The following is a 15265-nucleotide window of genomic DNA, read 5'->3' as shown; positions in this document are numbered from 1 at the left end:
ATTTTTTTCTTTCCCACAAATTTCATCCTTAGTTAACTTAGAAATTCAGATGTTCCCACATACTCTCACCACTGCTGTGACTGGCAGGAATATTTTCAGCAAACACATGACAAAATGAAGTGCAGAAAAATGAAGCACTTAGTATAACGTTTCATAATCACTGGCAAATTTACTAGTCCAAGTGAACCAAGTTTTTTTTTCCTTCACTGTTTTTCCTTCACTGAACAAAAGTCCAGGGTTCCCAATTCGAGTTCTGAGCTGACAGCTAAGCGCGAAGCCTGACACGGAATCCTAAGCAACTAAAAATGCAAACAGCCACAATCGCTATGACCAAGCTAACTGGTGGAAAATCTGCACACACATCATTCCTTCAAATCTGCATCGTGGTATGATTCCCTCTTTTTTTCGGGCGGGGGGGGGGGGGCAGAACCACTTGATGTTTCATAATCTGTACCAATCCTCATTTTTCCTAACAGTGCCCATTAAGATCCGTGACTTGCGATGCGACAAGCAGACAAAGGGCGTATCTGCAGGGGCTCCGAGGCCGGTCCGCGCTGGGGGTCGGCAGCTTCCTCGCCCCAGGAGCGTTTGCACGCCGGCCGCGCCCCGCCCGGGCTCGCAGATGTGTCCTGCTGGTCGCAGCCTCCACAAGGCCAAGGGCCAGTCCCCGCATCTTGCCCGGGCCTGGAGCCCCCTCCCTGCCTCCCTTCCTCCCCGCAGCAAGGCTGCCCAAAGGGCTCAGGGCGCCCAAGGACCCCCGCGGAGGGCTCACCCGGGGTCCTGCGCGGCATCGCTGCACCTCTCCCGCCCTCGGCGTCGGGCACCCACGCCAAAACCTGAGACGCGTCTTCCCTCCGCCACCCCCAAACCTGAAAAGTCATCGCCCGTCCCCGACTGTTCCACCGACCCAGGAACGGCCCCCCGGCCGGCCCTGTCTTCGCCCCTTGGAAGCCGTCGAACCACGAGCCCTCGGCCATTAGGCCCTAGAACCGGGGCGGGGACCAGAAGGAACGGGGGGAGGGGCGCGTTGCCATGGCGACCCCGGGCGCCCCGAGTCCCCGGCTGCCCCCGCCCAGCCCCAGGCCCAGTTCGGGCCCCAGTTGCGACCCCAGGCCTCGGTGCCCACCACCACCAGTCCTCCTCGCCCGGCTGCGGCCTTCAGCCTCCGGCCGAGAGCGCGGGGTCCGCTCTCAGTCCGCTCCCCTTACCCATGGCGGCGGCGGCGCGGTATCCGGCGGGGACGCCCTGGGCCCCGCCAGCAGCTCCCTTCAGGCGCGCGGCGGCCGCCACGGCGTCTGCCACCAGGCCCGCCGCGGCCCACAGCGCTCCCGGCGGCGGGAGGACGCCCGGGCGGTCCCGCGGCGCGGCGAGTGGGGCGGGGGGCCGCGGGGCCCGCAACCGGCAGGAGAGAAACCCGCCCTCGCCAGGCCTCCTTGCGTCCAGCCCGACCGGAAGGAGGAGGAAGAGGAGCGTGAAAGAGACCTCGTGTGAGAGGAGCCGAGGCCGGGCCCTGGTCGGACCACCGACCTCTCACCCCGGGGCTTCGCCGCGGCGCCGGGGCTGCTTTGCCAAGGGGGGCGAGCCACGTGCAAACGTTTTCCTCCGCGCGGCGTGCGGGGTTCATCCGATACACCTGACCGCTTCCCTTCACGCCTCATAAGGTCTTAGGTGAGCGAAGGAATTTAGAAAACCTGAAGCAATGAACCGTGGGCAGAAATCTGCTGAAACTAGGCAGCCCAAACACGAATTTAAACTAGTAAATACACCGGCAGTGGGAAGGGCCGCACTTATCAAGGGACAGACGTGTAGTGATAAAGCTAATTTTTTCTCATATCAGGGAGAGGAAAAAAAAAAAAACCTCGTGGTCAGATGACACTAGATTGAGCTGTCTCGGTTTGGGAAAACTATTACGTAGTTAGATTAGCAATTGTTGAAACAGTGGCTGAGCTAGAAAGACCGAGATATTTCATGAAAATGGGGCTGTTTTTCTCTTCATCACCTCGGCCAGTATAGTTTTACGTTTCTTTACCTCTTTTGGTTTTTCATTTTCTTTACTGTGAGGTGATGATACATGGAGAAAAAAGTAGAAAACAGACTGTAATGAGCAGGCTATGAAGGCGCACGCACGAGTTGCGTCTTCCCAGAATGCCAGCTTTCTTCAGTCATAAAGCAAGGTTAACGTAATTATAAAGCAGGTTCAGGATTGCAAACTCGACATTTCACCACGTGATTAACTTGGCTTCTTCCTGGGTACACAAAGCAGAACACAAGACAAGTCACACAACAGAAGATAACAGGGAGTAGGAAGTTAAGGAGCCAAACAAGAAGTCGGTCTGTGGGTGCACAGTTCAGATAAGGCCCTGGTCTCGTCAGGGTCACCTCCAGGCACTTAGGCTTATTATGTTCCAGCAGTGAAGGATCTCAGTTCTGTTCTGACATCAATTAAGCAGAGCCTTCAGCAGCTGCTGCCTTTTTTCTTTTCTTTTAAGATTTTATTTATCTGACAGAGGGAGCGCGCGCAAGCGCACAAACAGGGAGAGTGGCAGGCAGAGAGAGAGGGAGCAGCAGGCTCCCCACTGAGCAGGGAGCCGATGCGGGGCTCGATCAGAGGACCCTGAGAGCAGGCCCTGAGCCAAAGGCAGATGCCCTGCCGGCGGAGCCACCCAGGCGCCCCAGCAGCTGCTTTTTTTAAGTGGTCAGACATAAAGGGTGTCTGAGAAGTCTGACAGTTTGCTAAAAAATCCTTCCTTTTTAACTTATGATGTACTATATGTTGGCTAACTGAACATAGTAAAAAAATTAAAATTTAAAAAAATTTTTAAAGAATATACCTGCTGGCCTGTAAAATTAAAAAATCCTCCCTCCTTAAAAAAGGATTTAATCAGTCATGGGCCCCTGCAGAGCTCCTCTGCTTCAGCTTATCAGTTCTGGGGTAAGGTCAGCTGGTGTTGGTCTTGGTGGATATCTGATTAATGCAGTACCCTTAAGTGCGCATCATTGCTTGACACAGGCCCCTGCTTGACATAAGTGACTCCATCTTGCTCTCTACATACAGTTTAAAGAATCATTATAAAGTGAACAGCTGGGTGACTACCACCAGATAAACTGAGCACAGGACAGAGCCACCCTCCCTGGGAACTGTCCCTAGCCACCATTCACTATCGCCCTTGAGGTAAATACCATTCCAGCTTTTATGAGAATTGTTTCCTTGCTTTTCTGTTTTCTCCTTGCAAGTATGTGCCCCTAACCATGCAATTTATTTTTGTCTGTTTATAAACTTTTCACAAATGGAATAACACTATAAATTTTGTTACTTGTTTCTTTTGTTCAACATCATCCACGTCCAAGAGAAGTTCCAGGTTTAGGTGTTTCAAAGTTGTACATATATCTTTATGCCAATGTCTAAGAGAGTCGTTAGAGCATATAATTAAGAATAGAATAACTGAAAATAAGGTATGTCTTTCTTTAAATTTATGGGCGCGGCGCCTGGGTGGCTCAGTAGGTTAAGTGACCAACTCTTGATTTTGGCTTAGGTCATGATCTCGCGGTCATGAGATCAAGTACCCTGTTGTTGGGCTCCACACTCAGCAGGGAGTGTGCTGGAGAGTCTCTCCCTTTCCCTCACCCTCTGCCCCTCCCCCTGCACATGCTCTCTCTAAAAATAAATAAAATCCTTATTAAAAATTTAGTATATAATGTATTATTTGTTTCAGGGGTAGGAAATAAAATCTTTTTTAAAAAGGGTTACAAAGCTTTATCTTTCATATTTAGGCCTGTTATTGCACCCAGAATTGATTTTAGTGAATGATGTGGAACAGGATCAAATTTCAACTATCCCATTATCCTTTCACCATTGATCTTTCATACCCCCTCTAGTATCAGTGAGCATGCAATTGTGCATCAGCTCCTAGGCCAAAATCTCTTCATTTTCAAAACCACCCCATGATGGTGGAATTGTCTCCACTTTGCAGATTAAACTAAACTCTGAAAGGTTAAATAACCAGGAAAACTAAGTGACGGAACCAGAATTTGAACCAATACAAAAGTAGGGTCAATTTTCATAAGCTCAAAATAAAGGAGGTTCTTAGTGTTGCAAGGAATCTAAAACTCATTGCAAGTCTAACCCCTTCCATCTTGCTATTAAATATTGAAATATGACTGACTTGTTCATTTTTCTTCTCTCCAATGGGTAAAAAAGGAAGTATTTGTATTCTACGTGCATTTAAAAAAGCAAATAAAATTAAGTATGTATTTATAGAACCACGAGAACAAAGGAAAAGAGCTTTATTTCCTAGATTGCTTTTCCCCCAGTGACTTCATAGGTAACAGGTAGGAAAGAAATTTAATTCAGCAATAAACCAGTTTTATTTAAAGCAAGCAAGCAAATAAATAAACAAATAAATTCTCCCTCTGAGGTAGATATTCTTAAGTTCCAAAATATACATTTGCTGGATACTCCAGTCCCCTTATGTTGAACAGAAGTGGAATTAAATGTCTATGTTTAAACCAAATTAACAGGGTTTAAGTGGAATATTAATCTATTCTGAGCCCTGGATTTACTAAAGCTAACAATCTGGGTTTTTAAACTTACTAGTATCATCATGTAACAAAAATACTATTTTTTAAAAGCTCATCACATACTGAAGTATAGCAGTGAAATTAAATGATATCTAGAATTTGCTTTAAAACATCTCAGCAAAGGAAAAAAGAAAAGGACGTTGAAAACAACTGTAGCAAAATCTTCTACCTATTGAATATGGGTACACTTTTGTGTATTTTTTATATGTGATACACCCTAATATTTTCTACTCTATTCCATTGAAAACAAAGCTTGTTGCAACCTATTAAAATTGCTTTCGTGTGCCAGTAACAGGTTGGGAAACATAGTTTGTAACCCATGGTCTCTAATACTTCTCTGTATATTTCTTGTAATTATTTCTGCTGTTCCCTGTATATGTCCTTTCCTTTTCCCATCTGTTGTACCGTCTATCTAGATTTGTCTATTCCTCCACTACAATTTATGAAATTCTACCCAGTCTTCACCAGACTTTAATATGCTACCTTCAAGCCTTTTCTGATTTTTTTCCCTGACAAAAGAATGATTTTTATTTTTATGCTATTATAACAGTACTTATATGCAGCTTTAGAACATTATCAACATTTGACTTTTTAACTACTTGAAAAAAATGCTGGACAACTCTGAACTTAATTATTATTCAAGATTAATAACTGACACAGTAAGGCCTAATAGTAGAAAACTATTTATTTAATAAAAAAACTGCAAGTAATTTTTAAAACACATGTGAGGTAGAAACAACAATTTTAACATATTTTGCATTCATGCAAAAAAAGAAAAAACAACTTTGAGAGAAAGAAATATCTGCCCCCTCAACCAAAGATAGATACACTGAGGTTAAAATTGGTCACCATATGCTTAACTAAGCACTGAGAGGTAATTCTGATTCACAAAAATATCTTTACTCAAAAAAACTGAGAAAACTGAGTAGTGTCTCAAAACAAAGGGGGCATATGAACAATAGGTGAAAATAGGGATATACCTTTTTCATTTGTCATCGATTCAGCAAACAAAACTCAAAAAAAATTTTCTTTTATATCAAAACCTGCAGAATACTGAATACTAAAAATAACAAGCGAGAAATGGGAATCAGAAATTAATTGGAAATAATCAACTTATAAGTAATAATTTAAAACCCTAGGTTTAAAGTGAAAATGTACCTTATACCAAAAAGCAACAGTCAGGAGAAAAACCCAGCAAAATGGCCTTTCAATCACAGACCTCAAAACACAGAAAAGAATCACACCTGTGTTCTCATCATCACAAGATTGTGCTCAAGTGATAAAAACTTTCTTTACCTAATCTCTTAAATAAACAAAATATGATAAAAACCTACAAAATCAAATCAGTATTGAAATTTTAGACTTAAAGTTTCTCAGATCCAAAAGTTAATCTATCATTAAAGCTGGTAAAAATTTATCAAACTCTTTCTAGGTCACACAAAAACACATTCATTCATACTACATACAAAACATAGACTTTTCAGTTTTGGGTACACCTATACTGAAAAAATTAATAGTGTGTTAAATTTTACACAGTGATAGAACTTTAACAAGATTATAACGAAAAAATAAATAAATAAAACAAAAAACTGGAACTCTCAATAAAGTACATTTACACCATTTCATACCCTTGGGATAAAAGTGATCTTCTCAGTCTAACCAGGCACTGCTTTCACAGCATATCCAAATTGCAAACAACAGGGAATATTTAGAGGAGATCCCATATACCAGTTTGAGAAATCAAGGAAATCAGTGCTTTATCTTCTTTGAAAATCACCCAATACATGACAAAGACTTTCATGTTCCTCTGATGGAAGATCCATGATGTAAAATAAATTAAGGAAGATATACTTTACAAAAAATGGAATTGCACAAAAACGTTTATGACATTATTTAACATTTTGTAATTTGGTTCACAGGACTGCTGAAAAAAATTTTTATGGTATTCTAGGGATAATAATGTACTTAAACAATAAGGTTTATGTATCTTAGCCAAAGACCTTCATATAATTTTTTAAAGATGATTTATTTTAATCATAATCTACAATTGACAAGGAATAATTCTCTATTTTTTAATTCTCTTAATTTTTTTAAAATTTTCATGCTTTCTCCTAGATTAAAAAAAGGGGGGGGTTATAAATTAGGGTGAGAAGAACCAGAAGGGGTAACCACTTTCCCTAGATACATTCTAGGAAACATGTACCCTGCTCGTAGGGCAGCAAATCAAGTCCCTTTTCTTCTCCTTTCTCACTTCACAAAATATCCTTCTCCATCACCTTTATTATTTCACTTTTTGCTTAAAATTACTTCCTGTGAATTGTTTTCTCTTTTTCCTTTGTAGGATCAGGTCTCTGAAATGTGCCCATGGAGAACACAAAACATTAAGTTTTAATTTAGATAAGTGCATAAATCAAGTACTCACAATAGCACAGATGTGACCATATGCAAAACAAAAAGGATATCAATTTTTCCGACTTTAGATGATGAAGTAACTTTCCCAAAGGAGGATAGCGGTTCAGTGAGGGCACACATCCCAGGAGAATCAGTTTATGTTTGGCTCTGGTTATAGCAACATTAAGACGTCGCCAATCTTTCAGGAGTTCACCAAGCTGAAATAATTTTTAATTATTTGAGTTTTCTTACACATTTAAGTTTGTTCTGGCAAAGAACACAGTTCGTTGTGAACTATTTCCCTACTTTAAGCATATATTCCAAAAAAGATTCATTGACACATTTAAAATTCTATGGACAGTTGGAAAAACTTGCCCACAATGCCAGATTCCAAATATTTTATCTTGAGTGCAATTTCCAAGCCATAATTTAAGGTAACTGTAATAAAAACTTGTAATAGCCCTAGACTCAGGGGAGTGGTTAAATATACCATGACACGTATGTATAATAGAAAACTATGCAACTGTAAGAATACAGTGAAGTCTCTTTCTGTGTATTGGTATGGAAAGATCTCCAAGCTATTTTATTAAGTGAAAAAAGCAGAGTCCATTAGAGTATATATATTACCTTTTGTGTTAAAAAAAAAAGGGGGGGGGAAATATGAATACTGATTCATATCTGTTTGTATATGCCTAAAGGAAAGGAATTACACTTACCCCCCAAAAAACACAAATTGTATACAACTCAAAACCAAAATAACGCAAATAATCCAAATTAAACAATGGGCAGAAGACATGAACAGACATTTCTCCAAAGAAGACATACATGAGAAAATCATTCATCATCAAGGAAATGCAAATCAAAGCCATAATGAGCTATCACCCCACACCTGTCAGAATGGCTAAAATCAAAAACACAAGAAACAAAGATGTGGAAAAAAAGGACCCCTCATGCATTGTTGGGGGCAATGCAAACTGGTGCAGCCACGGTGGGAAACAGTATGGAGGCTCCTCAAAAAATTAAAAATAGGGGGCGCCTGGGTGGCACAGCGGTTAAGCGTCTGCCTTCGGCTCAGGGCGTGATCCCGGCGTTACGGGATCGAGCCCCACATCAGGCTCCTCCGCTAGGAGCCTGCTTCTTCCTCTCCCACTCCCCCTGCTTGTGTTCCCTCTCTCGCTGGCTGTCTCTATCTCTGTTGAATAAATAAATAAATTCTTTAAAAAAAAAAAATTAAAAATAGAATTACCATATGATTCAGTAATTCCACTACGGGGTATTTACCCAAAGAATACAAAAACATTAATTCAAAAGGATGTACGCACCCCTATGTTTATTGCAGCATTATTTAAAATAGCCATATTATAGAAGTAGTCCAAGTATCCCGTGATGGAGGAATAAACAAAATATGCCCTATACATGCAATGGAATATTATCCAGCCTTAAAAAGAAACAAAATTCTGATACATATTACAACATGGATGGCCCTCAAGGACACCACGCTGTATGAAATAAGCCAGTTACAAAAGGACAAATACTGGGGCACCTGGGTGGCTCAGTCGGTTAAGTGTCTGCCTTCGGCCCAGGTTATGATCCCGGGGTCCTGGGATCAGTGGGGAGTCTGCTTCTCCCTCTCCCTCTGCCCCTCCCCATTGCTTGTGATCGAGCACACTCTCCCTCTCTCTGTCTCAAATAAATAAAATCTTAAAACAAACAAATACTGTATAATTCCACTTATATGAGATGACTATGGTAGTCAAATTCAGAGACAGGGAGCAGAATGGTGATTGCCAGGGACTGGAGGGAGAGGGAACTAGAGGGTTGTTATTCGTGGGTATAGACCTTCACTTTTGCAAAATGAAAAAGTACCAGAGATCTGCTGCACAACTCTGTGCGTATACTTAACACCACAGAACTGTATACTTAAAAACAGTATGACCTTAAATTTTATATTACATGGGGTCTTTACCACAACCTAAAAAAAAGAAAAGAAAAAAAATGTCCCAAACAAATCAGCAGAAAATACAATGAACTCACAGGTCCATCCTTATTACTTCTAACAAAAGATACCAGAATGATACTTTTGTCTCTTCCTTGGTATTTGTCTACAGTGTTAACTTCGACCATCCTGAGAGAAGAATGGAACAATAAATCATTGATGATCTTTAACTGCTGTCTGTAGGGTGCAATGATACCAATATCAGAGGGTTTACATCCAGCCTAAACAGAAAAGAAACACAATGAAATAATGAAAATCCTGATTTTTGTTATTTAAACTTTACTAAATTTATTAAATTACATGTTTACATAATGTACCCGATTGTTTATAACAGATCATCTTGTTGCATAAATACAATTTATTTGCTCTAAGTCTGTATCCATGTCTCTGTTAATTTAATAATTTCCTCAAACAATGCTCTCTTGATTTCTATAGATTGATGACAGTATAATGGTTTGCATGCCACTAGAACAGTGCTGCCACGGGGGGGGGGGGGGGGGCGGGAAGCACAAAGAAATATATTACACTTTCTGCTGTCCCTTACACTGAAGTTTCCAATCCCCAATCACACTGACTCAACCCCATATTGACACAATCGGAATTATCTGATGTTACAAAAAATTACCCTAAATGGAAACCCAAAATGCCATTATAAAAAATTACATCTTAGATGATTTTCCCAAAATAGGGCTTTAGTCCTCTCATCTTAATGAACAAGGATTAATGCTAGGTCTAAGTTCTTTGCATTCTAACATCATATTACACTTCATCTTAATATTTGTTAGCCCTCAAAATTAAATTCTAAATTACCTTAATAAAAACAGAGGTCAGGAAAACTATTAGCTTGGCTTCTGTTATATTGCTCACGCCACCCTTTTCAACTTGTTCTGGTGCTGGAACCTAAATAGAAAAAAGAATTAAGAATATGGTCAGTACACAGGTAGCCGTGGAGAAAACGCTACCAGCTGTGGAGACAAATGAAAAATATCTTCATTTTAAAAGTCGAAGGTACAAGAAAAAGGAAGGAAGGAAGGAAGGCTGAAGGTAAAAGAATCAACAAAAATTAATGACAGTAGCCACCTTCAGAAAGCCACCCAGAAGCAACCCATCTTAAACATCCTTCAGTTCAGATTAAAATCTTTCTAAGAGGGAGCCTGGGTGGCTCAGTTGGTTAAGCGACTGCCTTCGGCTCAGGTCATAATCCCAGAGTCCAGGGATTGAGCCCCAAATCAGGCTCCCAGCTCAGCGGGGAGCCTGCTTCTCCCTCTCCTTCTGACGTTCCCCCTGCCATTGCTCTCCAGCTCTCTCCCTGTCATATAAGTAAATAAAATCTTAAAAAACAAATAAAATAAAATCTTTCTAAGAGCCAACCACACATTGGGCTTCATATACTTCACTTTGTTATCACTAGCTTACAAGTTCAAAGGCCAGAAAAGATAAGTAACTTGCCCAACGCCTCACAGTAAATCACAGCACTAGGATTCAAACTTGGATCTGGCTCTAATATCTGTGTTCTTTCCATTTTCTTGTTGCCTTTCATACAAATAATGGAGCAAATAAAGTTCCCCAGGTTCTACCATACCCTGAAGTAATCCTGATTATTTTTATTTATTTATTTTTTAACTTTCTAACGTAGGCTCCATGCCCAACATGGGGCCTGAACTCACAACCCTGAGATCAAGAGTTGCACACTCTACTGACTGGGCCAGCCAAGACCCCAATTTTGATTATTTTTAATACCTTTTATTTGGGGGCACTTGGGTGGCTCAGTCAGCTAAGCATCTGCCTTTGGCTCAGGTCATGATGTTGGGATCCTGGGATTGAGATCTCAGGGTCCTGGGATCGAGCCCAGCATCATTCCCCAATTAGCGGGCAGTCTGCTTCTCCCTCTCCTTCTGCTCCTCTGCCTACTTGTGCTCTCTCTTTCAAATAAATAAATAAAAACTATTTTTCAAAATTTATTTGAGAGAGAATGAGACAGCATGAGAGAGAGAGAGCACAAGTGGGGGGGGGGGGGTAGAGGGAGAAGCAGGCTCCCTGCCGAGCAGGGAGCCTGATGTGGAACTTGATCCCAGGAATATGAAATGAGCCAAAGGCAGACGCTTAACCTACTGAGCTACCCAGGCATCCAAATAAATAAAATCGTAAAAAAAAAAAAATTTTTTTTTTTATTTGGAATCCTGATGCTAAGAAAGAAGAAATCTAAGTAGCAAAAACAAAGAATCTGAGTGGTCATTGGTGAGGTAAATAATTGCAAATTATAACTATTAAATTGGAATTGAGGTTTCTAAATGCAGTCATTTTGTGAGGTCAGTTTACTGAAAAAATTTCACAGAGCCCACCTGCCCCTACTTGTTAATCCTTGAACCTGAAATACTAAGGGCAATATCCAAGAGAATGAAAATTCCATCATGGCACACACAGTGGGCCCTATTTTATTTATTTTTAAAGTAAACTCTGTGCCCAACATGGGTCTTGAATTCACGACCCTGAGATCAAGAGTCACATGCTCTACTGACTAAGCCAGCCAGGTGCCCCTGCGAGTGGGGCCCTATTTTTAATAACCACCCATCATAATAAAAAAAGACATAATTATTTTATAGTAATATGCATACATATAATTTTTTTTAAGATTTTATTTATTCACCAGAGAGAGAGAGAGAGCACACGCAGGGAGCCCAATGTGAGACTCAATCCCAGGACTCTGGGATCATGACCTGAGCTGACAGCAGACACTTAACCAACTGAGCCACCCAGGTGTCCCTGGTCACTATTTTTTATCTGAAGTCATGTAAAGACTTCCAAATCAATGCTGAGAAGCACTACATAAAAACAAACTGTAGAAATAACATGGTCAAAACCTTGTTCTTAGTTTCTAGAAATAAGAATCAAGTCATTTAAAGTCCTTGTGAAGAGTTTTGTTTAATCATAAGTTTGTAAAGAGATCTTTATGTGCATATGTGGAGGTAGGAGGTAATAAATATCTGTACTGTCAAGCTCAATTTTGCTGTGAACCTAAAACTGCCCTAGAAAATAAAGTCTCCATCTGTAAACCCAGGCTTTGATAATATCGATGCCAATTTCTTTTCTAAGAAATGTAATTATACACTTGAGTTCACTTTCTAGCTTTCCTACTTCAAAAGTCAGTTTTGACATCTATTAATCCCCAGAATAAACCTCCTTCCAAAGATACTGGCTCTATAGAAAGAAAAGATTCTTTTGCGTTGAAGTATAAGAAATACACTAGTTTTAATTGAGCTCTATTAAACCATTCGCTATTAAAAACTGAAGAATTTAAATAATAGGACAAAAGGAGAAAAAAAACGAAGAAAATATTCAGGGTTTTTTTTTTTTCTTACCTTGTCCGTATTAAGAAAACAAACAGGATTGTTTGGCTCAAATACTCCAATCATCCAAGGGTTTTCAGAATAATCAGCATAAAATTCCAGTTCCAGCTTTACATCTTTAAAGTTAGGTAGGTTGATCACTGCGTTGGCCACTTTGTCTGATCCACACTCCAGCTTTCCTTCGTATGTCAGTTTATTACTTAAGGACATAATTTTACTAAGGCAATTACAAAAATAATTTTAGTTTTGGTAGATGAAAATAAACATGAAAATCACTCACAGCTGACTCACTTACAAATACCTGTTCATTCTGTACTGCACAGTTAACTGTACAACAGCATTCTCATTCTGCTCCAGTCTCTTGAATAGGCTTTCACTCATGCCAAGAGCTCTGTCGACAAATCAAATTCAGGCTTATCAGTGCCCTGAAACTGCCCCATAAGAAGAATCTAATTTAAAATCAAAACTTCAGTGTCTGCTTACCTTGCTTCACGATTTAGCACCAGGGGAGGAAGCTGCTGATGATCCCCCACCAACACAAATCTCCGAGAAAAAAAAAGTGGCCCTAGGCAGACTGGTTGGCTAATTTGAGAGGCTTCATCCACAATACAAAAATCAAAAGTTTTACGAGAAAATATTGGATGGTTTATTCCCATACATGTTGTTGCAACTATACGCTAAAAAGGAAGAAAATAGATGGGTTATCTAACACATCACAGAAATGTAACTTGTTTTCCTATATTTTATTTTATTTATTTTTTAAAAGATTTTATTTTTAAGTAATCTCTACACCCAGTGTGGGGTTTGAACTTACAACCCCAAGATCAAGAGTTACATGCTCTACCAACTGAGTGAGCCAGGTGCCCCGCCATTTTTTAAATTTAAGGTTCAAAAAGATTTTTGTCCCAAACAGGAATCCCCCAATATTAATTCCGAAACATTCATAGTATGCAAAAAAATTTAATTTTTTTACTACAAATTGAAAGATCAAGTAAATTTTGTGGACACTCTAACAATGCTCAAATTTGGATATTTCCAAATGGAAATATGAAACACTCAAGAGGTAGTAAGTTAATTATTTTTTTACATTTCTATTTATTTATGTAATCTCTACACCCATTGTTGGGCTCAAACCCATGACCCTGAGATCAGGAGTCACATGCTCTTCAGACTGAGCCAGCCAGGCACCCCAAAAATTTTTTTAATTTTTTTAAATTTTATTTTTTAAGATTTTTTTTTTATTTACTTGAGAGAGAGCAAGAGAGAAAGTACAGAGGGAGAGGGTGTAGCCCAATGCAGGGCTCGATCCTAGGACCCTGGGATCATGACCTGAGCCGAAGGCAGCCGCTTAACCAACTGAGCCACCCAGGCACCCCCAATAATTTTTTTTAAATGTCAATCAGGACTTTACTTCTGGTAAACTGGAGTACGTTTCCTCACTCCTCCCACAAAGTACAACTAAAAACTCTAAACATTATATATAAAACAAACATAAGAACTCTGAAAGGTGGAGAAAAGGTAGACCACCTAGGGACCTTGAGACCTGAGGAACAGTAGAGTTTTTCCCTGGGTTTTCCTTGGCCCTCATATATCCCAACTTTGGAGCTGAAGAATTTAACAACGCAGGAATGCTGATGAGCACAGACCAAAACGTAACAGAAAGTCACAAAAAAGTAACAGAAAAGTAACACAAAAGAGAAAGCCTAGTAGACAGAAAACTTGTATATAATAGCCACTCTACCCTAACCAAAGACCACAGAAAACACTAGTCTTTCGCCCCACTGATGCCAGCAAAGGAACTCCAATATCCTACCGGGGCAGTAACAGAGAAGGCCAAATAGGGAGCCAGGACTTTAATCCCTGCTGAATGATAATAAAAGACCCCACCCCACAATGTCAGTGGAGACCATGTGGGGAACCTAGACTTCCATCCCTATCCAGCAGTGATGAGGAGCCCCTACCCTTCATGTTAAGAGGCCAAAGGGGAACCTGCACTTCAAATCCCACGTGGCAGTAATGAGGTGGTGTACCCTCTTGCCCTATCAGAGTAGTGTCAGAGGAAGCCAGCTAAAACTGAAGTCTTAAATAACATAATGCAAAATGTTCAGGTTTCATCATAAAATATACATAACCAGGGGCACCTGGGTGGCTCAGTTGGTTAAGCATCTACCTTCAGCTCAGGTCATGATCCCAGGGTCCTGGGATTGAGCCCTGCTTTGGGCTCCATGCTTAGCGGGGAGCCTGCTTCTCCCTTTCCCTCTCCCGCTGCTTGTGCTCTCCTCTCTCTGTCAAATAAAGAAATAAATAAAATCTTTTAAAAAAATACATTAAAAAAAAAAAAACAACCCACATAACTGGGAAAATTTCAAACTGAATGAAAAAAAAAGACACTCAGTAAATGCCAACACCAAGGATGTCAGAGATGTTAGAATTGTATGATGAAAATTTTATTTTTTTAAGTTTATTTTTTTAGTAATCTCTACACCCAGTGTGGCACTCGAACTCATGACCCCAAGATCAAGAGTGTATGACAAAGACTTTAAAGCAGCCATGATAAAAATGTTTCATTGAGCAACTATGAATATACTTGAATCAAATAAAAAATAGAAAGTCTCAACAAAGAAATAGAGCATAAAAGAAAAAGTAAATGGAAATTTTACATACTCAACAGCAGCAGACAGGGCAAAGATACAGTGAACTGAGACACAGAAAAAAAATCATTCAGGCTGAATAACAGCATGAAAATAGCCTAAAGAAAAATAAAAATGAACAGAGCCTGACAGATCTGTGGAATAATCAAAAGATCAAACATTTCTGTCTTCAAAGTCCTAGAAGAAGAAAAAAAGAGGGATGAACTGAAACAGTACTAGAAGCAATCATGGCTGAAAACGTCCTAAGTTTGGCAAGAGATATTAAATCTATAGATACAATAAGCTGAGAAAACTTCAAACAC

The 15265-nt window shown here is 40.3% G+C and overlaps 2 protein-coding genes across 7 annotated transcripts in view; both read right to left on the bottom strand.

Annotated features, from left to right (window-relative positions):
* RUFY2 (RUN and FYVE domain containing 2) overlaps positions 1–2046 on the bottom strand; it is a 46551-nt gene extending 44505 nt beyond the window's left edge. The window contains exon 1 of one of the 6 annotated variants that reach the window (XM_045783710.2): positions 2030–2046. Coding sequence is in view for 5 of the 6 variants with exons in the window: in XM_087863072.1 (XP_087719198.1) it covers positions 773–977 (205 nt within the window). In the remaining variant the exon portion in view is untranslated. Of the gene's footprint in view, positions 1–772; positions 1189–1208; positions 1475–2029 lie in introns of those variants that run through there. The other 5 variants (XM_045783712.2, XM_087863072.1, XM_045783706.2 and 2 more) reach the window with 5 other exon arrangements.
* A 3202-nt stretch (positions 2047–5248) lies between these two features.
* The window catches only part of DNA2 (DNA replication helicase/nuclease 2), a 48225-nt gene continuing 38208 nt past the window's right edge, over positions 5249–15265 (bottom strand). Inside the window, exons 15-21 of the mRNA XM_045783595.2 lie at positions 12796–12989; positions 12614–12703; positions 12325–12529; positions 9776–9865; positions 9004–9186; positions 7041–7187; positions 5249–6404 (exon numbers count right to left, since the gene is read on the bottom strand). Coding sequence (XP_045639551.1) covers positions 6336–6404; positions 7041–7187; positions 9004–9186; positions 9776–9865; positions 12325–12529; positions 12614–12703; positions 12796–12989 — 978 coding nt within the window. The 3' untranslated portion in view covers positions 5249–6335. The remainder of the gene's footprint in view (positions 6405–7040; positions 7188–9003; positions 9187–9775; positions 9866–12324; positions 12530–12613; positions 12704–12795; positions 12990–15265) is intronic.

This window comes from Ursus americanus, chromosome 6, assembly GCF_024610735.1.
Source record: "Ursus americanus isolate L20-20 chromosome 6, mUrsAme1.1.p, whole genome shotgun sequence".
NCBI classification, from domain to species: Eukaryota; Metazoa; Chordata; class Mammalia; order Carnivora; family Ursidae; genus Ursus; species Ursus americanus.
The sequence above is the reverse complement of the archived record's forward strand: the minus strand, read 5'-3'. Positions and strand labels throughout refer to the sequence as shown.